The 26128-nt window shown below is 35.9% G+C and overlaps 1 protein-coding gene across 11 annotated transcripts in view; it reads left to right on the plus strand.

The window, feature by feature from the left end:
- dock3 (dedicator of cytokinesis 3) overlaps positions 1 to 26128 on the plus strand; it is a 156042-nt gene that overhangs the window by 109766 nt on the left and 20148 nt on the right. For 8 of the 11 annotated variants that reach the window (XM_023325455.1, XM_023325445.1, XM_023325447.1 and 5 more), the window contains 18 exons: positions 1063 to 1147; positions 4179 to 4220; positions 4963 to 5117; positions 12673 to 12754; positions 13350 to 13410; positions 14762 to 14909; positions 15417 to 15505; positions 16605 to 16730; positions 18937 to 19061; positions 19377 to 19539; positions 19787 to 19893; positions 20192 to 20363; positions 21837 to 21934; positions 22699 to 22782; positions 23000 to 23100; positions 23522 to 23603; positions 24536 to 24706; positions 25073 to 25258. In XM_023325455.1, coding sequence (XP_023181223.1) covers positions 1063 to 1147; positions 4179 to 4220; positions 4963 to 5117; positions 12673 to 12754; positions 13350 to 13410; positions 14762 to 14909; positions 15417 to 15505; positions 16605 to 16730; positions 18937 to 19061; positions 19377 to 19539; positions 19787 to 19893; positions 20192 to 20363; positions 21837 to 21934; positions 22699 to 22782; positions 23000 to 23100; positions 23522 to 23603; positions 24536 to 24706; positions 25073 to 25258 — 2077 coding nt within the window. The remainder of the gene's footprint in view (positions 1 to 1062; positions 1148 to 4178; positions 4221 to 4962; positions 5118 to 12672; positions 12755 to 13349; positions 13411 to 14761; positions 14910 to 15416; positions 15506 to 16604; positions 16731 to 18936; positions 19062 to 19376; positions 19540 to 19786; positions 19894 to 20191; positions 20364 to 21836; positions 21935 to 22698; positions 22783 to 22999; positions 23101 to 23521; positions 23604 to 24535; positions 24707 to 25072; positions 25259 to 26128) is intronic. The other 3 variants (XM_023325451.1, XM_023325452.1, XM_023325453.1) reach the window with 1 other exon arrangement.

A 26128-nucleotide genomic window follows, 5' to 3' on the forward strand; every position in this document is an offset into this window, starting at 1 on the left:
GAAAAACATCAATCTAAAAACTAAAAAAAGTCCTAACTTGTGAAAGTGCTTTGGTTGCTACAGTTAGAAGAAAGAATTCAGATAAACTATCAATAAACTATTGGACCAAGTTATAATAACTCAGAAAATAACATTTACTCAAGTCACTTCTGTTATAGCTGTAATATTTCTTTGCACAAGCTGAGATCTCCTTATTGACAGCGATTTTCACACATCAATGCAAACAGGGCTCAGTGAGCAAACCAAATCATTTTCGACCACACTTCCTCAAAAACATCTTAATGAGGGGCTGCTTATCTTGTTGGGTGGATCAATGCTAATGCAGATTACAGCTGGTGGGAACTCGGGAAGAAAAGGAGCTGCAGAAATGAAAGTTAATTCATTTCAAGGATATATTGATATTGTAATATTTTGATATCACAATATCAAAGATGATATTGTGAGATCACAAATTTTATCATACATAAGTCTTAACACATAATACCATAGGATTAATATTGTTAGGATAAACCCCTTTCTGTGGTTCAGTGTGGTGACATATTGAAGTATTCATGATTAATACAATTAGTCTAGAAAAGTTTTAATATTGGAAATAAACTATTTACTATTGAAACATTTGAGTGTTTGAGCTAAAATGTAAAGATTTATATACATTGATTTTGTTTCCAATTAACAACAATTTGAAATGCATATTCATTGTGCATAAATCTTAATAATACCATGTCCTAAAGTTTTTAGGCAACAAATAAGGTGCCTTTTCTCCCCATGTGGATTTCAACTGCCACCCTATTCCTACCCTGAAAAACCATTTCACCAACCAAGACATTTATTCACCATGTCTTCGAAGTTTGGATCAACGTCTTTGATTTGCAATCAAAGCAGGCTCAGTCATGATTTAAAAGATATGAAACACAGGCAAAGACATTTCTTTGACAATGTTAGAAATGATGATGTTTTGATGTGATTGCTTTGGAGGTTTGTGTATCTTGGTCTATATCTAAATTATCTTTTATAAAATTTAAAATTGAAATCTTATCATGCCTTTTTTGTCTTTTTCCCCAGACACTTGGGTTTGGACTTGGTCCCAAGGAAGGAGTTTGAGATGGTTGATGAAGACCAGATAAGTGTCTCAGATTTGTATAAAATGGTAAGACATTTGTTCAGGTCATTAAGTTGCAATTGTTAAAGATGTTGCCTTACAGCCCTTTCAGACATAACATTACACAAAAGGTGAGATTATCCTACCATAAAATCTTCCTATATATATATATATATATAGTAGGAAGACAGAAAAATGCTTCCTCTGTGCCAAGACACCTATTATTTAAATGAAGCCAAATAAAGAACCACAGTTTGAAGACTGTGTAGAAAAGCAGCTCAAATATGAACCCAGCCGACAGACTACACTACACTGTTCCCCTTAAATATTAACCAACATCTTTTTTGGTCTGATCATTAGAACAGGCATAAATGCATCCAGAGTAGTAGTCGCTTCTGAGAAACCTTGCAGGTAAATAATTGTCTCTGGGTTGCAAATAAAGACAAAACTGCAGAAAGTAATCCATTATACCTAATGAGATATTACACTATTCAAGTACTAAAGATTTTAAAAATGTGTATCCTGATAGATTCTAAATAAAACTTATTTTTAAAAACAATATTTCTTAACGTCTGCTGTTTTATTGCAAGCTTTAAAGATGATTTTTTTATAGGAAGGTCACACTTCCAGTAAAATCCTAAAAACTTCACCAATAGCAATAAAAAACATCGTTCATCCTTTCACTGTAACTGTGTGAAATCAGACATTTTATTTTTTTTACATTTAACATTTTTAAGTTAAAAAACAAAAATAACCCAGAAAAGTTCAATTAGAAGGTTACACCATTTTGATCTAGTTTAAACATTAAATAAAAATCTCCTGTGTTTTTTATGGTGTGTCAGTATTATATTAAGACTTTATTTACCACTTACCCCCTTTGTGTTGATTTAACACGCAGCTGTGCTTGTTGTCTCTGTTTGCTTGCATGCTGGTTTAGGGCATACATTTGAAATATGTTTTGCAGAAAGAACACTAGACTTATATTAATCAATCCAAGAAGTAAACATGGAGTATTTTTTTCTATAAACGCGCTTGCTTCTGATAGATGTAATTTGAAACAGTGAATCTATACAAGTATTTAGTAGTGCTCCAGTATACAGTTTGTTAAATTAAGTGATTTGAACTTCTTTCCTGTGGTGTAACAAAAGCCCATTGTCTGTCCTCTGCCTATGAATTATCAACCTTTTGAAAAGTTAGAAAATGATATGACTATTTCTGTTGCTCAAAACCCCGTCTGTTCAATGTTTCTCTTTCTTCTTTTCTTTGAAAACCAAATAAAAGTAACATCTAATCTAAAATTAAGGTAAACGTTTTCCTGGAAACAGTCGTATGTTCTACTTAGTTACTAAAATACAGAATCAAAGCAAGTAATTTCTCTTTTGTTTCAATTCATTGTGTTGCTTAAGTTTTTACCACAACCATCACAAGGCATAAATTGGCCTAAAATGAAGCGTGGATGTTAGTGTGCAGACTGCAGCCATGTGCTGGTTGTTTCATTCGAGTCCTTCAGGTCACTTCAAAACTGCTGAACCGACTATCTGAACTAATGACTGTAAAATTACTCTCCGTATCCGTATGACCAGTTTTGTGGTTCTTCATGGTTCTATTCACAAAAGCATCAATCTAAATGTTTTCAGCTATTACTCAGGTGAATTGTGATGGATTTGGGAACATTTTCTAAATAAATGTTTTCTTATTATGAAGTTAGAGTTATCATTTCCAAACTACAGAAGTTGCTAAGCAATTTAAAATCTTTTATAATCGTGTTTCTTTTCAAGGGCACACTGCATCATGTTATAATGTGTAAAGTAAAGTCTGTGCCTCATTTTTTGTCATTTTTATGCTATCTGAACAAACTTTAGTTTGTAGTTAGAACATCTTTTTCCTCCTGACCTACCATAATGAAAAACCTATTACAAAATAACTGAAGCTAATTAAAGTTGATGTGACTGCGGTTTGAGACACATCCTTGAAGATTCTTGGTCTCTTGGAAAAACTTTAAGTTTTTGCTTGATTCAAAATAGCTCACCAGGCTCAGACAATCACTGATGTTGCTGTAATGGTTTTCTTTTGTTGCTTAGAGACTGATCTGAAATTAAGAAACAGGGAAACTGAGGAGGACTAAACATATGAGGATCATCCCTTTATAACACAGTTTTAAAAAAATACAGTTTCAGAACAAGAAAATGCTTTCATATTATCTTTACCAGTTTATTCTATTCTAATTCTTTGTTACCAACAAAAACTAGAGACATAAAATCACAAACACCTTTCAATGCTCATGTAACATTAAGCTAAAACCTTTTGGTTTCATGAGTAGAGAATCAGGCTTTTAAAACAGATAGCTGTTATTTAATACATTAAATACTAAATGGATACATCTGAATTTCAGTTATTAATTCTTTATTATTTACTTGATTTTTAAATAACTAGTGGTTGAATAAGTGACTGGTATCCATTGAAAACACAATCTATATTAATGAAATAGTAGGTATTTGCTCATGCAGCTGTGCCATAAGCACCAATAAAATTGTATTTGTCTGTTATTAGTGTCAATCTCTAGTAAACAACCCATTCTGATTCATTAAAACTTAGTTTTAAGATGAAACAAGAGAAAATACTAGCAGACTGGTTCTGGTTTCTCTCAGGTTGGAATAATTGGAGCCGTCTTGTCAGTGACGGTCCTTACTCCCATTCATCAAACAGCATTTGACTTATTGCTTCCTCTCTACTCAAAAAACCACTTGACAAATTAAGGAGACAAGTTGGAGTAATGAGTCTCTGGGGTATTAAAATATTTTCATCATCTGAGGGAGCGACTTTAGAGGAGAGGGAAGAAAGGGAACTTAGGTTGGAAAGGAGCACAGATCACAAACAGCAGCAAGTCAGAAAGAGATGAGGAGAAAATGAGCAAAGAGGAAAAATGTGAAGAAGAGAAAGTGAGAGGAGAGTGGATTCAGAAAAAAAGAACCGTGGTCAAATAAAAGAAAGTGAAAAATCACAAAATTGTATGTGTAGTATAGCAGAAGATTAAACTACACAAGTAGAATAAACCTGATGTTTTCTTTGTCTTTTGCAGCATCTGTCCAGCAGACACAGCGTCCAGCAGAGCAACACACAGGTTATGTTTCCATTACTATCTGTATGAAGTCTGAAGTCTTGCATGTCTGGCTATATTTCAGACTAAACAAAAACTAAATATTTTGTTTAGTAAAATATTTTAGTACACATGAAGTGACAAGGTAAAACTAAGGCCTCACGTCATCAGGCGACTATGCAATTACACTATTTTGGGTAAATATTCAGATTATTTAATCAGTTGCAAAGAACATTTTCTTAAGTACCGGTAGTCTAAAACCTTTTCTCATGCATGAGTTTTTCAAATTTGCCCACTCTCATAAAAATCTGATATTGGCCATCAAACTCCATTTAGTAGGCCATGAAGTGGATGTACAGAACATAAATGCATTATTTACCAAATACTGCAGTCCAACTAGTCCTTTATAGGTGATAATTCTGATCCCAAAGTTTTATTTGTGTATAAAAACCCAAAAGCTTAGCAGCTCTACAGTGATGAGTTACCGCACTGTAAACTTTAGTTGTAAAATGCTACATTAAATGTGGTCACAGAAGTTAAGATTAAGATCAAACAATCTAATCTTGATGCAGATCAATAGATTAATAAAGCTATGTCATAAATAAATAGATAAAATCATTTCAAAAACAGATTCAAGTTTTAAGAAACAGATACAATAGTTTAAAACTTTACCCAGATAAGCACCAGGTGAAGCCCCAAAATATGTAATTGATCTTGAAATGATAAAACAAACTCTCAATGTTTTATTTTGTGTTTTTTTTTTCAGGGCGAGAATAGCCGGCAGAGACACGGAGAACCATGCAGGGTTCCGGTACCACACCACCTACTGGTCAACCTGAAGAGCTTCACCTACAACAGCATAGGAGAGGACACAGACATATTTTTCTCTCTCTATGATCTGAGGGAGGGAAAGACCATCAGGTATGAATAAATGTTAATCATTTCAGTTTTGTTTAGTTTTGCAGTTGTTTGTTGATTAGTAAATGAAAGATCAGTCAAAATTACCTTCATGTCTTGTGTGTGTTTAAATACATAAGTCAAAAAGCACATGCTATTCAAATAATTGATTATCTAAGTAAGTCAGACTTTCAATATTGAATTTTAATCATTTTTTAAATGTAAAAAACAAAACAGTATTTGTAAATCTGGAATATAATGAAAATTTCTTTTACAAACATATTTCATGGCTGTATAATAACAATGCCTTTATTAGACACTGGCATTAAGTGTCGTTTGTAACTGCTGAAGTTGTAGTGACTGCAAAAAAACAAACAACATGTTGATTATTTGTAATAAAGTTTCAAACTAGTTGAGTTTCACAGGGAAGGAAACATCTAACAGTTCTCCGTGAGGAAATCTGAATGGTTGTTCATGCATGAAATTGTTTCACTGATTTAACTTTAACCAAGCTCCATTTCCTTTACAGAATTATTGCTGGTATTGCATGCATGAATGTGATTTGTGGGAAACTTGGTTAAAACCATTCAGCTCAGTGTTGAGAAGATGATGAAATTTTCACAGGAAGTTGTAATGTCTATTGATATTGCAAACTTTTGTGAGGTGATTATAAAATGGAGCTAAGTGTTTCTACAGTCAAATCATAAAGTGACAAATCATGGATTTGGGTGATAAAGCATGATGAAATTGCAGACGATACTTCATTTTGAATTGAAAAGCAAACATTTCTGCAGCCTTTAAGTCCATAACTAAAACTTCTCATGACTACTTACAATGTTGCAATGATTCAAAGAAAGAAATGCTGACAGAAGCTTAAGAAGAAAGATGATTGCCTCAGCCAATATATGCAAAAGATGAAGAAGCCCTGAAATCAGTCATGTTCACAAAGACAGGACTGTCAATAATTCCTAAGACGTCCAAAATAAAATAATTTAATAAATCAACAAACATTCTCTTCTGTGGTTATTGGGACGTTTAAGCCAAATATTCTCTCCCCTATGGCCGTTACAAACACTGAGCATTCTCACCAAGTTATTTGTTAGAAGCAAAAATCAGAATCAAAACACTGAGACATGAAGGCTCATGATATACACTTTTTTTTCAGGATGTCTACAGAGCTGCTAAAAAAATCACCTTCCTATGGTGTTCTTCTCTTTTGGCTTTTTTGTCACACTTCAATGTTTCAGATCAACAAACAAATTCTAATATCAGGCAAAGATATCCTGGGTAAATAGAAAATGTTCAAATGATAATTTTATTTATTAGCTACCAAACATTGTGTGGAAAAATAGTTGCTTATAAAATTAGGATTTCGCTGTGATTACCCACGTTTATTAGAATATTGAGTTCACTTCAACCAGCCTGCTGATAGTTCCATCAAGTCAAGACATCACTCAAATAGAAGCTGTCTGGCAACATGAAGTAGGGCAAAAGATCTCAAAAGGCTATAAATAATGCTTTGATCTAAAAAGATGAAGAACAGATTGGAAATAAAGTCACTGACATTTATCAGACTGAAAAGTATTACAACAGACTCCAGTTGAATGGACATTGTTTCATACAATGTTTCGCACCTCCAGTGCCGAACCAAGGTGCTGTAGCACCTTGGCTGCCACAGCACAGCAGCTTTCCCCACTCTGCAGCTGTGTGCACACAGATTTGACAGATGTTTTACACCAGAGTTCATACCTGACTCAACACACCTGATTAACCCCAGGAATGAACAGTTCCTCTACCACCGAGACACTACCCCACCCAATCCAGAAAATCACAGTGACAGCCATTATCCCCAAATGGAGAAAACATGGAAATGTGCTGAACTTTCCCAAACTCCAAAAGCACATCAACAATTCATCCAGGAGCTTTCAAAGGAACCTAGAACATATCTAAATTACTGCAGGTCTCACTTGACTCAGTGAAAGTCAGTGCTCATGATTCAAGAAGAAGAAAAAGACTGACAAAAATCAACACATGAATCTGCCTTTTATTTGTTTACTATTTCCCAAAGACTTTTAGTAAAATATTCTGTACACTGACAAGACAAAAGGTAATCTTATATACAGTCTAATATGGTGATGGTGTGATGGTCTGCGGCTGATTTTCTGCTGTAAGACCTGAAAAATTTGTAATTGATGGAACCATGACTTTGTCTCTTTACCAAAAAATCCCAAAGGAGAGTGACTGGCAATTACTTTGTAACCTTATGCTCCAGCATACTTAAGGCTATGCAGCAGGAAAAGGATTGAATGCACACCAGAGAGAACACTAACATCTCTCAGTGGCCCAGAGTCAAACAAAATGAAGGTTTTGGAGTAATCAAGTCAAAGTCCAGACTTAAATTCACTTGACCTGAAACAGGCCCTCCACTGTCACTGAGTTAAAACTCTGGTGAAATTAAAATTGCGTCAACTGGTTGTTAGATTTATGGGACAATTACTTCTTCTCATAGGACAAGGTTGGTTTAGGTAGCATTTTCCATAATAAATTGTTTTATTTTTTTTATTTTTGCATGGTACTTTTAATCTTTAATGTTAAAATCAGTTTGAAAGTCAAATGATGGAGACAAAAACCAATAACAGAATAAATCTGTAAGCAAAAACGTTTTACAACACTAGGTGTTATAATCATTAACTCCATTGTTGCCTGCGTTCACAGAATATTGTCCTTTTCTACCACTTTGCACTTTAGTGCTCTTTCCCATCATGCACCCCTTCCTGTCTGATATCTCCTTAATAAAGTGGGATAAGTAATAGCAAGCGGCCACACAGAACTTGTTGTTAATAATATATGATCCCCACCTCTTTCCTCCCTTCCTAATGAATGCCCATCAATTATACATTCTTAGAGAAAACACAATGCTAACAGACAAATAATAGTTAACGTCAGTAAAGAGGCTGATGTGGGTCAACTGTGATGGTGTGTGTGGGTGTTCCTGCAGAGAGGAGGATAACGTGTGTGTGGGCGTGGGCGTGTGCGGGTGTGTGTGTGTGTGTGTGCTCCTGCAGAGAGGAGGATAACGTGTGTGTGTGCTCCTGCAGAGAGGAGGATAACAGTCCATTAATGAAATAAATAGGGGCACAAGAAACGCTCTGTCATCTTATCTTCTTTTTGCTTCTTTAATTTCGCTCATTGCTGCAAACCAGCCAAGCGGTTCTGCCCTCTCATAACAAATGCACAGCTGAGCCCACAAATATTTTTGACCTTGAGGGCCTATTTTCTGTCTCTGTCATGACTCGGCATACAGGACACTAATAGCAGGACCTGATCCTCCGAGGTGCTCAGACGGGAGAGCATGCCTGTCTTTCTCTCTAAACTCAACATTTCCACCAAGGCTGTTTCCCTTCAAAGCAGTTCAACCTATAAATGTATTTGTGCAACTAAACCTGTAATCGCCATTCCTTTCTCTTTCTCACTGCCTGCAGTGTCCCAGTATAACTTAGATTCATGCTGAGTTTTGTCATTCATTATTTTCTCTTTTCTTTCTTCTTCTTCCTCCTCAAAACAATTATTATTACATGTTTTTTGGGAACATAAATCCCAGGGAAAAGGTTTTCTGCTGTTCTTTATTAATAAGGGGGAAAGAATGTCTTGATGGAAATTTTCTGTCAGAATATTTGTCTCTATTTTAGGTTTTCTCAAGTTAATTAGTCTTTGGACGCTTACACAAGTTTTAGGTCATCTCATTTAAACAATTTCTGTTTTCCTTGTAATTACTTTTTGTTTTCACATTGCTATTTTCTTTTATGTGTAATGAGCACGATTTTATTGTGTTTCACAGGGATTTTATGTGTTAAACCAATACAAGTAAAACATAATTAAAAGTTAGAAGAAGGCTTGGTTTTTCTGAGAGGCTTAAAGCTTGTTTTATTGTTTACAACCTAACACTGCCCTGAACTTTGGTACAACTAGCCTTCTGTGTTGCTTGGTCTTCATGATGCTGTTAGTTTACTGATGTTCTCCAACAAAACTCTGTTTAGTAAAGACTTTAGGCCCCATTTTGACAGCAGATCTTTCTCTGAATCCTGTCTTGTCAAAAATTTTGAGCGTTAGAATCACTTGAGCCCAAATATTTCTGTCTCACCTTCTTCCAATTTTCTATTTTTTATTTAATTGGGAACACTGTTATATAAGTGTAGTTTTCCATTGGAGGCTTGTTGTTTTTAGAGAAGTCATATTATGCAAAACTGAATATCTACATTTAAATGTCTGTAGTCACACAATAAGGTTGTGCAGGGTCACCCACTGTATTATAATTTGGAGAAATCAGGCATTAAGCTTTGAAATGAGATCAAACTGGCTCCGTTGACTCAAACACACTGAGCTAATAGAAGTAGTGAGTGTGCTGATTGTGTGCGGGCAGGCGTGCGCGTGTATATGTGTAAAGTATTTCAGTTTTTTGAATGGAAAGCTGTCAGATCAGTGCATTTATTTTGGTCAGTATGATTTAGCTCCCTCACAGCATCCCACAGGAGCTCTAAAACGTTATATTTTAATTTAATCTGTCTTCCTTTTAATTAAGTTGTATGGAATTTAAAGATTTCCCAAAAACATGACATAGATGTAGAATGAGATTCTGCATATTCATAGAGGGCATCTGAATATAAATGCATGCCACAGTTTTTAGATTTTTATTTATAGATAGAAATTTCTAGTTTTTAGGTTTCAAACCTTTATGTGGTACTAACATAAGTCACTAAATTTTAATATGCACATTTGAAAAAATAACATTTTCTTGATAAATACAGCGTAAATGTTTTTGTCGTTAGGTTCTTCTGCAGACATGGCGTATTTAGAGGATACCTGTTTATGCATCTCTGTGTATTGTAATGTGTGTGTGCGGGTGTGGGGGGGTGGGCGTGTGTATGTGGGTTGGGGTGTGTGTGTGTGTGGTGACTCTGAGCACAGTGAGTATTCATCTGATTAGGTGCATCCATGCATACTGTTGCGTGCGTTACTTTGTAATATATGAGTGAGTGTCTGTATATTCACACTTGATTTCTTCTGTGCTTGCATACATTAGATTCAATCAGGAATTGTTCTAAAAGCATTTTGTTTTGTTGCATTTATGTTCAGCTCATCTCCGTTTTTCTATGTATGCGTGTCTGTCACTGATTTCCTTGCACTATGCAGAACAAAACATGTTAAAGAGGGTGCCAGAAACAAATAACTTTAAATATGTATTTAGCAGCATCTTGTCTGGCTGTTACTTATTTTGGCCGCATATCATCTGCAGCATCCTTATCACAGTCACTTTCTGAATCAATAAAAATTCACCAACAACACGGGAGCAAAGATTGACTGTATCTCAGTCTTTCTTCATGCCTTATCACCTCCTATTTCCCACCTACCAACACACACACACAGCAGTCCCACTCTCCTACTGTTTATGGACAAAAACATATTTATTTTCTTTTGTTGTATTTGTTTGGGCTGCAGTATCACTGGGGGATTGGAATAAATTGTTTCTGTTTAAAGGCAGTAACAGCATGTGTTGTGGGGATTTGTTGGGCTTCGCAGGAAACTCTGAATTTCAATGTTAACAGTAACCTGAGAGTAGCTTGTTTATAGTAGCATGTCTGCAATAAAGAGTACATGAAGATTACTTTTCAGCGTTCAGATGTTGTTTTTAGTGGGCTGGGAATATAGGGAAGTTTAGCTAAGGATAATCTACTGTACCATTCCAATTATAGATAGTGGATTTATTTTACAACCTACTGTCTGCCGTGTTCCTTTGACTTCATAATGCTGTTTGTTTGCTAATGTTTTCTAGCAAACCATAAAGGTAGACTCTTATAATTGAGTACATTTTAAAGGCATGTGATTGCACTGATTTTGAGACTAAATGCAAATTTAACTGAAACTATTTTTTTACTTACAAAATATTTTAAAAAAACATTGAATTTTTTATGTCATTCACAATTCATTTCTACTGTGTGTTGGTTCGTCACTTAACATCCCATTAGGCAAATGTTTAAAGTTTGTGGTTGTAATTTAACTAAATGGGAAAAAAGTTTAAGGCTTATGTATATTTTTGCAAGCCAAAGTAGTTCACTGTCAGATTGGGATTTTATTCCATACGAATGGCCAGCTTTGTCTCTTATTTATTTCAGCTTTGTGTTTATTTACTTCTCAGTTGGAGTAAGCTCTGCTCATGCAGAGCGTTTGGTTTTGTTTATAAAGATTATAGTTTCATTATGGACCTTCCTTCTGCCAAACAAAGACAACATTTGGGTTGCCTTCTGACCTATTTCCTGAGCTCAGAGACCCAAATGTTAATGCAAAAAACTTTTTACTATTTGCCAATAAATGTGAAGTTAGATCAAAACTGTCTCTGACATTAATGTGAGGTCTGTATAGTTCTTATTGCGTCCATTTTATTTTTTTCTCCTTGCCACAAAGTTACTGAAGTTTATACAAGTAAAGTTTATAAGCAGTATGGTGACTGCACATACCTTTTGGCAAAGGTTTGCCTGTATGATAAACATAACAAGAGCTGATTTACAAAACCAAATGGGCAAACAATTTCAGACTCTTAGTGTGCAAAGCTGGTAGAGACATTCCCCAAAAAGACTTTACATAATTTATATAATTACAAGATAGCATGATTCTGCAGAAGACTGGTTTGGGAAGATACAAATGCATGTTACACTTATATTTTTGTTTTTATAACAATTTAATAATTACTTTCCAATTTGTAACTAGTTGATATTAGTCTAGCATGTGAAATCCCACTGAAAGGCACTCAAGTTTGTAGTGGCAAAATGACTAAATTTGGAAAAGTTCAGTGAGTATGAAAGCTTTAGTAAATAACTAACCGGCATATTGTCTAGACATTTCCAGAAAAGGTGACCATGCCAACTTTTTATAACACCGAGACCAAAACAAATCCAGCTGAAGGAGCTCAAATAACAAAAGTGTATTTGTTTCTGCTCTGCTGCCCGCTTCACCTTGCACTCTTCTTTTTGTTTTCATCTGGGATTATGAATAAGCAGACAAAGAGTCATAAAAAAGCATTCTTGCTTAATATTTATTAAGCTGTGACAAACTGTCCTCCATTCAATGGTAATGCTTCAGTATGTCCCCTTAAGCTTCCTCTGCTCTGCCTTCAGGCAAGCTGTCATGGGAGCACTAGTCTCTCAAAGAGTGAACTCAAAAGTAAACTATTCTAAATGTGCATTTTTGCTTTTGCTAAATTTAGTTGTCAGTTTGTGTTAAGTTATATACTAATATTAGAGGTGTCACAAAATTTAAAATAAATGAAATTGAAACAGTTTAAATAAATAAATAAACATGTAAATGAATTAATGAAAGCAGATAATATTTTGTTGATATGATTTACATCTAGTTAAAAGAATGATTAATTTGACCTTGACCAGACTTCAGAATGAACTTTTTTCCTCACACCTTTGATTTCCTCTCCTTCAGGACTGAGATCAGACATGCAGGAACATCCCTGCAGGTGTCTGAAAACCAGAGACTCAGAAACATTGAAGCTAAAACCTTTGATTGTGTTTTTCAGCGAGAAGTTCATGGTGAGATTAAACAAGAACGGAGGACCAAAGAACCCAGAGAAGGTGGACCGGCTGTGTGCACTGTTCACGGTAACCAGGACAAACACACGTAAACAACATTTATTTTGTTGCCATTTCAAAGGCAAAATCTGAGAAACTACCCGGGCATGATTAAAGCAAGGTTGTATTGCCCCCTGTTGATGCATGGTAGCATCAGCCTAGAGACTTATTTGGGAAAAAAAGAAAAGAGAAAAACAAGATAAAAGAAATATGTTTTTTCTGTTATAGTATAAATTTATAAATGCAAACTGTAACATGGATTTAGTTAGTGTTAGAGGATCTAATTAGTACTGAATATTACAAAACTATTCAACTGCTGAAACATCTTTAGCAGTGTATGGTGCAATAAACTGTTTACCTGCTAATTAATTTCAGTTAATCTGTGTCATTTTGTTGGTTTGACCAGAAATGTAAAGCAATAAAACACTCAAATAACTCAGATACAAAGTAAAGCTTAGGACCAATCAAAGGTCTCCTTTTTCATCAGTTTCTATTCTAGGCTGATTACTAATAATTATCTTGCTCAGTACAAGAGGAACCACATGTTCAGACAATTGTTTTAGACTAATTAGTATTTTCTTGACAGTGACTGTTTTGTTTTATTGTTTGCTGTTTCGGACTGCAGGATCTGAGCAACAAAGACATGAAGAGAGAACTCTACATCGTCTCACAAGTTATTCGGACAGGTCTGACCAATCTTACTAAGACTCTTACATTGCAGTGAAAATATATCTGTGAGTTGACATTTCTTCTATTTTAGCTATTTTATTTTACAAGTAAATGTTTCAGATCATCAAACAACTGTCAGGCAAAAATAAATGGAGTAAATACAAACTCACTTTTCAAATGATGACTTCATTTAATCAGTAAAGGTATTAAGAACCGATGACCAAGTCATTGACATCCATCTGGAAAGGACTACAGATGTATTTCATAGGTTTTGAAGCTCCAGTAAACTACAATAAGAAATATCATCAACAATTAGTGAGAACATGGAGCAGTGGTGAATCGTCCATGGAGCAGTCAACCAAACAAAACTATTTTACACATCAACAACTCACCCAAGAAATCAGAAAAGAACTCTGAACAATATCTAACTTGCTGATGGCTTCACTTGCATCAGGTAAGATTGGTGTTCATGATTCAGCACTAAGATAGAGACTTGGCACATACAGTATGTCATCCATAAGAGAGCTTCAAGGCCAAAACCACTGCAAGCCAAAAGATGCACAAAAACCCATCTCATATTTGTCATGAAACCTCTTCATGATCCCTAAGATGTTTGGTTAAAATATTCTGTAGGATGAAGACACTGAAGTGGAACTTTCTGGAACATTGGACCATTAATTCTGTTCTTTTACCAAAGGAAAAAAAAAGATATCAAAGGCCAATGTCCTAAAATGTTCTAAAACGTCCAACAATGTTCTAAAGCATCGCAATAAGTCCACCTCTAAATGCTAAAAAGAAAACAAAAAGTCCCTCCAATGTAAATTAAACCAATTCAGCAAAGAAGACTGGGCCAAAAATCCTCTACGGTGATTAAAAAAAACTCATTGCCAGTTATCACAAACCCCTGGTGGCAGTTTTTGCTGCCAAGTGAAGAACAACCATTTATTACTTTTTTCTATAGTTAGGTTGAATTTTTTTTTCTTTGAGAAAACTGCTTATTGTATTTACCCAAGTTATTTTTTGTGTGGTGTAAAAATGCATTTGATAACCTGAAAAACCTAAATTTTACAAAGAAGTCCAAAATGGAAAACAAAAATTAAATAAAAAATCTGTAAAAAGAGTAAATACTGTATAAAATGCCTTCATGTATCTCAAAAGACCTTGTAAAGTTTATCACAGTGTAGAGCTAAAAATCAGTTGCACAGAAAGTATTTGTATTTTTGGACTTGTGGGGAAATATTGATCAAAATTTACTTTTGGATTTTTAAATCTGTTGGTAATTATTTATGGTAAATTAAATCTAACTTGATCACAATTTTTCTTCCATGCAGTTCAGCGAAACTTTACACAGTTTAATCCTTTTTACAGGTCGCATGCTGCTGAATGACAGTAAGAAAGGCCCACCACATGTTCAGTATCGCAGACCGCACGGCTGCGCTGTTCTGGCCATGAGCGACGTCCTGCAGATCATCTCAGAACTCAAAGAGGAGAAAGACTTTGTTCTTAAAGTCTACACGTGAGTGGCTGCTCTCACACATGACTAGTTTTAAAGTGCTCCTTTAATGATTGAAGATCTGGTTAAGACAAATTTGCACCGTCACAAACTGAGTCACAGCATTAATCTAAATGTGTTCAGTACGGATCAGATCTCGAATGTGCATAAATCAGTCAAATAACCAGTGTTTTGTGATAGGAGAAATTAGATAATATTCAATTCTTTTACAACTTTTTTCATCTTTAGGTGTTTTATTGTCACGAGGAAACATTAAAAATAAATAAAAGTTGCTTTAACTTGACTGCACATGTGTGAATATATATACAATGCATCCTCTCCCTGTTTCTAGACAATAAGACTATGTTTAAGATGTACACTAAACATTAAGGTTTTTAGGAAATGGAAAAGTTAATCCTCAAAATGACAGCTGCAGTTATCATTTACTGAAGGTTTTTTTTTCTTATTGTCAAACTGTTTTGTAAATATTTTTTACACTTTGGTATAATAACATTATTTTGGGGGCTCCAGGTGTAACAATGAGAACGAATGGTACCAGATCCATGAAAACATCATCCGGAAGTCAAGCACCAAATACACAGCGCCCAGCACCAACTACGGTAGGGACAAGCTATTTTAGTAGTTCAAACAACAAATATATCTCAATGTGGATTAATAGCCGCAGTCTTGACTAACATCAGTGGTCTTCCTGAGCTCCACTATAAGAGGTACAATCAAGGAAAATGTTTGAATATTGAACCACCAATAAGTTTGGGTACACTGCATTGTGTTTTTATTGTTTTTGATTCCATCTTTTTTCATGGCTTTCCATTCAAGTTTTTAATATTAATTGAAGAAACATAACAAAAAAGAAGCATGTTCACTATTTTATCAGCTGAACTAGGGTAACTAACACCTAAAATACTTAATTCACATTTTAAAACTGTGTTTTGCATCTACTATGGATCACAAATGTATTTTTTCATCTTTTTTGCATATTCTTGTTATATCAATTCTTATGGATTTGTGAAAAAAATAATTGCTAATGTAAAACAATAAGCAGGCTAAATATCAAGTAAATAATTAACTTTAATTAACTAAATTAACCCCTTGCTGTCACTTTCAAACCACTTGTCTGTTAGACAACTGGTCCATGAGGACACTGCTCTCAGTTAAAGGGTTTTAAACTAATGCACATAGAAGCCAGAAAGTTAGAAAAAAATATGCAAGCCTCCCAGGAGAAACTCCTCAACATCGTCTGACTGATTCATAGATGTCATCTCTTTGACATCGGCTGGAAAATCATCTTAATTGGTTTCTCTGTATGAGACTAAGCCTGACCTGGAGTTACACCCTGAGCTCCTGTGGTCACAAAGCATCATAGATTTTAACTGAACTTTGTGGTTGTCTCGATCTGAAATGTCATTTGAGACTGCCTCAGTGAAATCTGTAGAGTTCTTCTCAGATGAGAGAATTAATACCAACCGTATGAAAGCAATTAAGTAATTACACATGTATCTAATTCCGGTTTGCGCTTGTCTTTTTAAGCGCTGAAATGCAGCTATTTTTGCTCTTCTTTAGAAATGACTTGGTCAAGATTTTTCTTTTTCCTGACATATGCCTTTCATTCTTTTCTCTTTTATTTCTGCTTTTGTTCTGCTCTCTTATTTTTCTGTGAAATGACTCATTCTCAAGTCTTCTCCCCATGAAATCCTGCAGGACTGATCATCTCCCTGCAGCTGCTCAGAGGTGACATGGAGCAGGTCCGCAGAGAAAACCCTCTCATTTTTAGCAGGGGGGTAGCCATCACTCGGAAACTGGGATTCCCAGATGTCATCATGCCAGGTGAGTCACATCCTGCACAATATGCTCCGGTAACACGTGTCCACCCACACTGTTTGTTTTATTTTTAGGTTCTGTCTGAACGCAGCACAATAATCAACATCAGGGAAATATTAGAAGTGAAAGTATTCCAAATTTGACTTTTGGAAAGAGTATTTTGATTAATACAACTTTATTTAAAAAATGCTTTAAAAATGAACTGGATATTGATTATGGGGATATATGGGGCTCACTTACTTTTGATGTCTTTTTAGAGTTTACAATATCAGCCTCATTTTACGCACCATCTCTGCAGGAATTTGGAATGGGCTAATAGTGGAAATACGGTTAACAACATTTGCTTTGTTTCAGCACTAGCTTCATGAAGTAGAAGGTGCTAAATACACATCGGATCAATAATGCCTGTCAAGGTCAACGGATCTGAGCAATTTGTATCACTTCTTGAACCAGGTTGCTGATTTTGTTCTAGCCATAGCGGATGCACCTCACCAGCATTTCCTTAAAACCTTCAAAACTTCTGACTAGATAAATCTCTTTGATATCAAGTTTCAAAGTGATATATGATATGTGAATGAATACTTTGTAAAGCTTCCCTTGCATCAAAATTACCCAAAGCTTTCAACAGAGAATATTTTTTCATGCTATCTGAGAGATGCAAAAGCTCTCTTTAAAATTTCAATTTGCTCTGGTTAAAATATATATAAACATATATTGAGTGGGGCTGGCTTTCCTCTAAATTTGTAGACAAACTCCCAATTTAGATAAATGCCATTTCCCCACACCACATTTGCCCACACATTATTTCAGGAATAAATGTGCCTTTGTATTTTGTTTGATAATTAGAAGAACTCCTGTTTGCATACATTTGGTATCTACAAATAGCTTTGTGCAGAGACCCAAATATAATCCTCAGTCAAAACCTACTTCAATATATAGCATTTGGTGGTGCTCAAGTCTCACAAAAGACTGCATTGTTTTTTTAATAACTTGATTCATTTATTCTAAGACCTGACCTGTTCAGTTTACATTTTGAGTTCAGCTTCTACAGCTTTCTTTTTGTTAACATTAACATCAACAACGTTTGAGCTATTTCACAGAGCCATGTTCGATATCAACAAGAATCTTCAACAAGTTCTGCCCTGTCTTTGTTCCATTTTAACATTTTAACAGCCACATCTCAGCTTCATAACGCTGTGGGTAACAGTGAGACAGAGAACATAATAAATCCATGCTCGCTCCTGCAGCATGAAAGAAATATGAGATCGACGTGTAACTATGACAGGTCATGTAAATATGTTTGACTTCAGTGGATTTCTTGTGAATGCACCAAGTAACTTTGCAGTAAAGTCTCTGTTTTTCAAGGTTCTCACTAATGTGTAAATATCCTCCATCAGCTATGTGGGTTTTTAATTTAGTGTACAGTCAAATCTTCTGTCCTACAGGACAAACACTTTGCTAACACAGGTGGCATCTTGTCACATGCCACTGTGTCCCTCATCTTGTGAGCAACATATTTTCGTTCCAACCTGTTAATTTGTAGATAATTGTCATATGCTGATTTTAATATTAAAATATATCAACAAACAATCTTAGCCTTGCAGGTGCGCTTAAACTGCTCTTAGGATCTCAAACATGAAAAAACACAGTCGTGTCTGTGGCATCAGACCCTTCCTGTATTGTTTTATTGTATTTTAATCAGAATTTAATATTTAGCCCCCAACTTACAGTGTTATATTTTGAGAAATTACCCAAATAAGCATAGGGAGTAACATTAACCCTGAACCTGTCCTCTAAAGCAGAGACAGCAGGGCTACATTGTAAAACACACAACATGCCAAAGCATCTTTCACACCTCTTTCACACACATTAAGCACTCCTCCCCTCCGGCAGAGATAGAGTGAGTATTTAACGCCCAACCTGATGTATTAGAGGTGACACCTCCTCTGTAAGGACGAGCTTAAAATGACAAATGAATCCACACAGGATAACATAGGTCATTTGTCTTCTGTATGTTAAAGATATTCAGCTTTAAATGTGTCTGAGATTTAGTCTGTGCTTGAGGACATGTGTGTCCTTTATACTATTTGTGTGTTTTATAGTACTTAAATGTGAACAGACTGAAACAGTTACAGACTGTAATTGTATCTTAATATAACTGTTGCTCTTAATTTGTCCTGCTTTGTGTTTTTGCATCTTTTCCTGGAATCAGGCGACATCCGTAATGACCTGTACCTGACTCTGGAGCGAGGAGACTTTGAAAGAGGAGGGAAGAGTGTTCAGAAAAACATCGAAGTGACCATGTATGTCATCTATGCAGATGGGGAAGTGCTGAAGGTATGAAAGTGATCCTACATAATGTTGCATAGTCTGATATCAGTAATGTAAGAAGAAGAACATAATCAATTTGCAAAATACAAAAGCATCAGTGCTTACACAGTTAACTTTAAATGTATCTGTACCCTGGGCAGATTTATGTTATAATTGTTTTACTTAAACCAATAAATAGTTTAAATTCTTAACATTAATCTAACTTATTGTTCCCAATCAACAACACCTCACACATCTAAAAATGAGCTGCTTAAAACTTCAATTATTACATCTTTTTCATGTTTGTTTCTGTTTGCACAAACTCGCTGGCTCCCCCTGCAGGACTGCATCAGTCTGGGTTCAGGGGAGCCCAACATCCCAGAGTATCGCTCCTTCGTCCTCTACCACAACAACAGCCCTCGCTGGAGTGAAGTGATCAAGCTGCCGATTCCCATTGATCGTTTCAGAGGGTCCCACCTCCGCTTTGAGTTCAGACATTGCTCAAGTGAGTGCATTATGCATGCCCTCAGTAGGTTAACAGAGCTGGCAGTGAGAAACTTGTTATAAATAAGACTGTGAAACATATTATTGGTGAATGGTAAATAAAAGGTAACATGACATCATAAATGGATAATTCCCAAAGCTCTTAATAAGTATTTTTATTGCACTTTCTGGCTGTTACAGCAGTAAAACTTTCATTGCTTCTCTCCTTTTACATTTATATTTTCTCCCTGTTTTCTCTCACTCTATAGCAAAAGATAAAGGAGAGAAAAAACTATATGGCTTTGCCTTCACCCCTCTGATGAGAGAGGATGGAACTACTTTATCTGACGAGAGCCATGAGCTCTATGTCTACAAGGTCAGAGAAAAACGCTGCATACATGTCATATGTTTGTTCATCTTCTTCTTCTGTTATAGACTTTTGTCTGAAAATAGTACACAGTTCTTTTGCACTTCCAGTCATTCACTATACTGACCAGTTAACAAACTTTCAGCTCAAAATGTGAAAACTCTGGCAAAATACGGGTGTTAGATTAAAAAAGTGAATCAGATTTCTTTTGATCTTATTAATTACAATTTAAATCAGCATTAAAACAAGAGCCCTTGTTTTTAAATTTCTCTACCTTTTCATCCTTTTTTCATCTTTGTGGCTTTAGTGTGATGAGAACACAACCTTCAGTAACCACGCCCTCTACCTTGGCCTTCCATGCTGTAAGGACGACTTCAACAGCTGTCCCAACATCCCGTCCAGCCTCATCTTCCAGCGAAGCACCAAGGAGACATTCTGGATTGCCACACAGCTTTCCTCCACCAAGCTCACTCAGAATGGTAACTAGTTAATCCAGTAGCTTTTAAATCCGCTATCAGAAAATTAAATCTTCCTTCAGTTAAAAAAGTTTTAATAAATACATTAAAAACATCTCAATTTTACAGGAAAACAGAATCTTTTCATATTAGGCCTACTAAACACCTACAGTGTCAATGTTTAGCATAATTTTGCTCAATATGTTTTGAAATAATGCACTAAGGCCTCAAATATTACATGTTGATGAGCTGCTGCTGATGTTTCTAATTGAAAGCAAAATATTGGCTGCACTCGTAACCAAACGGCAATAACAGAATTCCTTCTTAATAAAAAGATTTGGACATTTTAGGATGTTGATTTACCACTCTGTCAGAAACATTAAAATCCAAATCAACTTTCTTCTTCAAATTTATGGGTATAACAAAAGAATGTAACTTCAATTTCATCGCTCATATTATAATCAAAATATAGTCCTTAACAGCACGCTATGATATGTAACAAAAACACTTAGTAAGTAAGGACAAGAGCAGTATTTGTTTCCAGCTGAGAAGCTGAGTACCCTGTGAGGTATTCATTGAGTTCAGCAGACAGATGACCTGGCAATAGAAACTGTCTCTGTATGGCTAGTTTTTGCCTTTAGCGCTCTGTAGCAACGACCAGAGGGTAAAAGTCAACAAATAAAAAAAATTCAAGCTACTTGAAACCTGAATAGGTCATGAATAGAGAGAGTGTCAGTCCTGATGTTCCTCACTGGAGACCAAGTTGTTTGTTGCACTGTGGACCTCTATTGTACAGTGGATGAGCCAAATCACACAGACACGCAGGACAGACTGTAAGAGGACAGTTTAGTAGATGACCAACAGAAATCTATGCAGGACCTTCTTTCAGATGGAGTGGATGTGTGAGGACCGTCTTGGTTTCTAAGAAAACTAGAAAATAGGAACTAGAAACTGGAAATGATCCACAGTTGTAGGGTAAGGGGAGATTGTATGTTATCAGTGAAGATGGGGTCAAGTTGTTAAGAGAGGGGAGTCTCTTAAAGGAGCCAGGGCCTTCTACACACTCAGACACTGGAAGACTTTATTCTCATCATCATCTTTGATCTGTAGAGCAGGCAGTGGTTGGATGGGGGTAGGGGAGTTAAGGTGTTGTGTTGTTGGTGGGAAGTTTGGGAAAGCTCTTTGTGTGGGAGTGAGGTGTGAAGGGCCGGCAATCAAATTTACAAAATAGTAGGTCATCAGCTAGGCTTGGTGACACAGCATGTGGGGAAGGTTCCTATAGTTGGCAATGGACTGCAAACTTCTTGTAAAGGCAAAACCACCTCTTCACTTCTAAACATATTTTCTTGTGAAGCAGATTTGTTCCCAACAAAAATACTTTTTGTGTTGTCATATTTTCCTGATTCTGTCTAAAGTAATTAATCTAACCATGTCATAATCAGTTTTTCATTGGGTCATTTCATTATTATGTTTATTATATTTCTATTATTTTCTCAGTGGACCTCCTGGCTCTCCTTAAGTGGAAGGCCCATCCTGACCAGGTCATGGACATCCTTGGGCGTCTGCGACACGTCAGTGGTGAAGAAATAGTCAAGGTGAGGTTTATTGTGACAACAAAAGGGAGGAAGAAAGCTCTGTTTGTGTTCATAATTCTTATTACTTATGGTCATAAAGGCTGTGGTTCCAGCAGTGAGAAACTGCAACTAAGTATCATTTCTGTAGAATGTCAGTCCAAACGAGAAAACATTTGTATTTACCATTTAGCTTGATAGATTAACAGCTTTACTTTGTCTTTTATTTGAGTTCAGCTCACCGGCTTCCCCTGCTGTAGTGTAATGTCCCCAGGTGATAATAGGCTGCCCTTGTCCCAGATGTGTTGTTAAAGGATAATGATTTTCATTGTTTGGCAGCTCACATCATCTGAGGTGTGAAAATGTTGGCAGCACATTTCAACACAGTTTAATTTGACTGTACTTTATTTATTTTATTTTTTTACAGTTTCGGAAAGATTGAAGTAATTCCTTTGAAGTTGCATTGTTGGTTGGCTTGTTGAAGACCATCTGGCTGTCATGTTCAGTCAGTGTTCCTCTGCAAATACTCCTAAAGTGACCTTTGTATCGGTCTGCAGTCAACACTAACTCAACATTTTGACCCACTGTAGATAAAGCTTCCAGCAGACTACACTACTATCAACTAATTCGTTTTTTATAGTACGTATAATGCTCATTGTTAAAGTAGGCAGATTATTTCCTTGTTTTTCCATTAGCGTGTCGGATCACGTCGTTCTTCAGGGAACCCAAGCACTTGCCTTTTTGATTGCAGAGAAACATCAGCAACTATTTGTTTGTGTTTTTTACAGTTTCTTCAGGATATCCTGGACACATTATTCTCCATTTTGGATGACAACACAGATAAATATGGACCCCTTGTGTTTCAGTCATTGGTAAGATAGTTTGTTGAAGGAAATAAAGCAGGAAAGCAATTAAATTTGAGTAAAGACTGTACATTTTAACATGTTTATAAAAAATCACAGTTTGCTTCAACATTTGGTAGAACTATTTATCTTCTGTGCATTTTTCTTTTACCTTTTGCAAAGCTTACTGCTTATTCTTTATGATTATTATTAAGGTTTTATTAATAGATTTATCGCTCTCTTCCAGGTTTTTATCATTAACTTGCTCAGGGACAGTAAATACTACCACTTCAGGCCGGTGATGGACACATATATCCAGAAACACTTTGCTGGAGCTCTGGCCTACAAGTGAGTTTTTCTGCCTCTGGCTGCAACTGTGTTCCTTCAACGGAGGGTTAATTCTTGATCTATTCTTCAAATTGATGATCTGAAAAAAATACTTAAGAGAATGACAATGAGACACTGCAAGAGATGGAAATTAAATCTCACTGAGCTGAAAAAGTTTGACTTATTTATAAAATACTGTAAGTTTTTTAATTAAGCGTTTCTTCTTTGTCATAAAGATCTACTAAATCAAGCAGTTGAAAATAAAATAAAAATTAATAGTCAAAGTCAACTTCCTCTGATTAAGTGGAGTTGTGTTTACGGAGAGATATTACTTGGCCACCTGGTTTGGTAAATTAATTACACCACCTAATAACAGCATGTGAGTGTAGCTTTTGTAATTCTCTTGTAAAGACAAGTCCTGTGATTATTGTTTGTTTTCCAGAGAGCTGATTCGCTGTCTGAAGTGGTATATGGACCGCTCTGCTGAGGTGGTCAGACAAGACCACATTCAGGAAGCAATGAGGGTAAGAGCGAGTGGAAACTCACAGGTCACGTTGTTTTAATACCTCAGATGGTTCAAAGTAGAACCACACATGAAGCAGTTCACGTGTTACATTATGTAAATTAGATCTAAGAAAACTAAATGCAGTTCTATAAGTTGTCAGATATGTTTACATGCTCCATTGCAACCAAGCTTGTAATGTTACATGCAATTGTTGATTTGTACAGTTTCTGTAAATAATATGCTTTTCCTAAACCAAACCAAGCCAAAAAGAAAGCAAATAAATGCTCTCTTTTCTTTAGGATTATTTTATGTCTATGTGTCCTTGCTCTGACTACTGACAAAGAATAGGAAGCATTTATTTTAAAATAGATGGACCATTTTTGTAGACACTGCAGACTGTAGCACTTTCATTCAACAAAGCTGCTCAGCAGTTTGAAATATTCATCAGACTCAAACATCAATCTCAAATGAGTCACACTGTCATGTACAAGTGGACGACATGAATTATTGAGAATAGTTTTGACATATTCTGCAGCTTTGGCTTCTAATTCTTAATTCATCTTCCTGAAGTCTCTGTGTGCTTCAGTTGTTTTTAGCTCGTGTTTGTTACAGTATTTTAAATTATTTTACAAACTGTGTATAAACTCGTTTGTGATGTTTCCTTCTTATTAAGGTCATGCTCAACAAACTGCAGTTAAATGAAAACAACTAGACTCAGTCTGCTGCATTTCTTTTGAGTTGGAGCTCATTCAAATCCAATTTTCTTCATCTAGAAACTAGATTGAATCCACATTTTTATTATGAGGATCATTTTGTTAACTGTTTACTTAATGTATTTCTGTTTTTGAAGCAAACTTCTCTTGCATACTATTCAAGTTATTTTTTGTGTATTTACATTTTTTATGTATCTCACAAGTATTTTTTCTGTCCTAAACACCAAACTGTTATCAGGCTCTGGAGTATCTGTTCAAGTTCATCATCCAGTCTCGGATCCTTTACTCCCGGGCCACCTGCGGGATGGAGGAGGAACAGTTTCGAACCAGCATCCAGGAACTCTTTCAGTCCATCCGCTTCGTCCTCAGCCTGGACAGCCGCAACTCAGAGACCCTCATATTCACTCAGGTGAGGGGAACACTTTTTAACGCACAAACTGAACAAAGCATCTTTACTTCAAATCTTTCATTCTTTTAAATGAACTGAATGTCACTGCTTCACTCATTTATTCAGCTTATTTTATTATGCTTTGCACAAGACTTTAATTTGCTTCTATAACAAGTAGTGCCATAAATATTTATTTAGTTTGACTTGTGTTATTATAAAGTTTCTACCCAAGCTGTTTTGCATTAGTTGCTTTAATTTAACTTTTTCTCTTTTACACCTTTTTTCTACTTTCCCTGCTTATTCGCATCACCTTCTTTTTCAATCCCCATAACTGTCATTGGGTCCCGATGTTTTCCCCTGGACCTCCTTCTTACCCGCACACCACAGGGCTCCCAGCCTAGCCCCGGCCCCAATCAGACTCCAGGCCCCTGCATTGGGCCTGCGGGCCCCTTAGCTCTAGTCTCTGCCCTGGGCCAGATCCAGGCCCCTGTCCCAGGGCAGGTTCCTGGTGGCGTGCCATCTAGCTGCTCTCAGGCGTGGAGCTCCAACGCTCTGCGGCCACCTTCGCTGTCAGTAAGTAGACGTTTAGAAGAAAGCAACAACTCCCAGTTTGTTGTGTGAAGCCCAGAGTTCCTGTTCATGTCTTCAGCTGTTTGTGAGCCTAATAATGCACAAATACACCACACGCACATCATGTTTGGTTTCACACATTCTAACGCTTCATGTTTGCTCTGCACTGACAAATCATTTACACAAAACCCATTACACCATGCTCACCTACGTTAATACATTCCCTCTAACAGCAACGACTTAACAAGTCTTCCCCTCCAAGTCACATTATCCTCAGTGAATATAGAACAAAAAATAACTTAAAACTAGACATTAAAGAGAAAATAAGTAAAGGACAGTAAAAGAAAAATGCTGAAATATCTGCAAAAAACATGGAGACCTACTAGTATCTCTGGTTTAAAAGATCACCAAAAGATTTATGTTTGATGGATTTAAAATATACAGATACTGAAGAATGATTCAAGATTTCAAGAGTAACAAGAAAATCTGTTTTTGAGCTGAGCTAAGAGTTGGCAATTATCCATATAAAGTATATTCAAATTTAGCTTTTGATTGAACGTTTTTATCTGAAGTGATCAGACTAGTGTTAATAGAGACAATTTAGACACACGAAAAAGGCTAAAATCCTGTCTATTGTGCACATTTGGACTGGTGAAGCGGCATGAGCAGATTTATGAACTTTTCATCTCCTAAATCATGATCAAATCCAGTTTACTCAACCTTAAATTTTGACTTCAGCAACCCAGAAACCAAACAATTTGAACTTCAAGTATCCTAATTTCTATCCACAGCTTTAGTTATTTACATAAAGAAGCCAGTGACTGCTGGAGGGTCACCACTTATCTCAGTTTATGTGTCTTTGTTTTCTACCCA

This window comes from Xiphophorus maculatus, chromosome 20, assembly GCF_002775205.1.
Source record: "Xiphophorus maculatus strain JP 163 A chromosome 20, X_maculatus-5.0-male, whole genome shotgun sequence".
NCBI classification, from domain to species: Eukaryota; Metazoa; Chordata; class Actinopteri; order Cyprinodontiformes; family Poeciliidae; genus Xiphophorus; species Xiphophorus maculatus.